Genomic DNA, 1,295 nt, shown 5'->3' on the forward strand with positions numbered 1-1,295 from the left:
ACTTTATATTCTACTACAGTCTGTGCATCTGCCCCTTCAACACGGCGGCGCTGGTGAGACGAGCACTGCTGCAGACAGACACACAGCAGCAGAGGATCTGACACAGTCTTGCACACGCACCCTGCTGCTGTTCAGTGATGCTCAGGGTCATACTATACAGCTACACAGCTATCATCATTACAGAACCAAACCGCTCTTCTTCATCCATCTCTTCAGTCACCTGTTTAAGAGAAATTCAGACAATTCTGTGCAAATAAAATCAATAAGACTGTATTTATTTTTATATTATGATTTAAATGGATATTATAATCTGGGGCAAAATGGACAATCATTTTTTTAATAAAAAGAGAAAGTGCTGGTGGTGTTGAGTGCTGTTAATATTAGATAAGAAGTTGGTTTGTTGCTTGCATGTGATCACTTGACAAGTTATTTATTCGGTATAATAGGAAAATTAATAAAACAGCAACAACCTTACAAGAAAACATATAGATTTACACAGAGCTTTGCATATTCATTTATTTTCTTGCATTAAAACATTAATAGAAATGGTCAAATGTTCCAGCGTAACTTGGACAGCCTAGATCTTCATTAATATCAGATTTAATGAACCCAAACTCCGAGAAACAGCAGCAGATGCGCGTTAATGGTTCAGGGTCACGTGATTTCGTGCGTCTCTAACATTGCTGTGAAGGGGGCGTGGCTTCACTGCGCTGTGCTCACCGCTGATTGGTCCGATGTTTGTTTGCGCTGTGTTGTTAACCAGAACAAACCCGTCCAGCACAGCACAGCACAGCAGCTAAAGTTAGCAGGTTAATTCAGCTCACAAAGCGCCTCAGAGCCGCCTCACGCACGCGTTCGACCTCAAAACACCGAAGACTCGGAGCTGACTCGGTGTTAAACCAGGACCTCGCACATTCTCGTTTATCTGTGCGTGCATTTAACGTCATTCGTAAGAATCCAGATGTAATGAATTGAAGCACCGCGCGTCTGTGTGTCGTTTAGAGACGCCCCCTCGCCTGGCCCCGCCCCTCCCGTGAGGCGGAAGTGTGACGTGTGTCTGAGCGCTTGGTGCGGTGTGGTTCTGCTCGGTTGTGTCTCCCGGGATGCGCTGCTGGCTGTAGCGGGTCTGTGATGCTGCGGATCCGGGCGAAGCTCCGGCAGGCGGCGGATCAGATGAAGAGAAGACCCGAACTGTGCTGCGGTGCGATCCTGCTCACCTGCGCGCTAATACTGCCCTTAACCCTCACCTGCAGGTAACCACAGCCTCAATATATCTATAATAGCTTATACTGCTG

The 1,295-nt window shown here is 46.6% G+C and overlaps 2 protein-coding genes across 2 annotated transcripts in view; both read left to right on the top strand.

Moving 5' to 3' along the window:
- Positions 1-399, top strand: part of LOC107566826 (bifunctional apoptosis regulator-like) — a 14,012-nt gene extending 13,613 nt beyond the window's left edge. The window contains exon 9 of the mRNA XM_016252372.1: positions 1-399. This exon is cut by the window's left edge and continues 98 nt beyond it. Within this exon, the coding sequence (XP_016107858.1) occupies positions 1-101 (101 nt within the window). The 3' untranslated portion in view covers positions 102-399.
- Positions 400-749: 350 nt separating this feature from the next.
- Positions 750-1,295, top strand: part of txndc11 (thioredoxin domain containing 11) — a 9,051-nt gene continuing 8,505 nt past the window's right edge. Inside the window, exon 1 of the mRNA XM_016252362.1 lies at positions 750-1,253. Within this exon, the coding sequence (XP_016107848.1) occupies positions 1,132-1,253 (122 nt within the window). The 5' untranslated portion in view covers positions 750-1,131. The remainder of the gene's footprint in view (positions 1,254-1,295) is intronic.

Source organism: Sinocyclocheilus grahami, unplaced genomic scaffold (assembly GCF_001515645.1).
Source record: "Sinocyclocheilus grahami isolate Dianchi unplaced genomic scaffold, SAMN03320097.WGS_v1.1 scaffold1102.1, whole genome shotgun sequence".
In the NCBI taxonomy this organism is placed as follows: domain Eukaryota; kingdom Metazoa; phylum Chordata; class Actinopteri; order Cypriniformes; family Cyprinidae; genus Sinocyclocheilus; species Sinocyclocheilus grahami.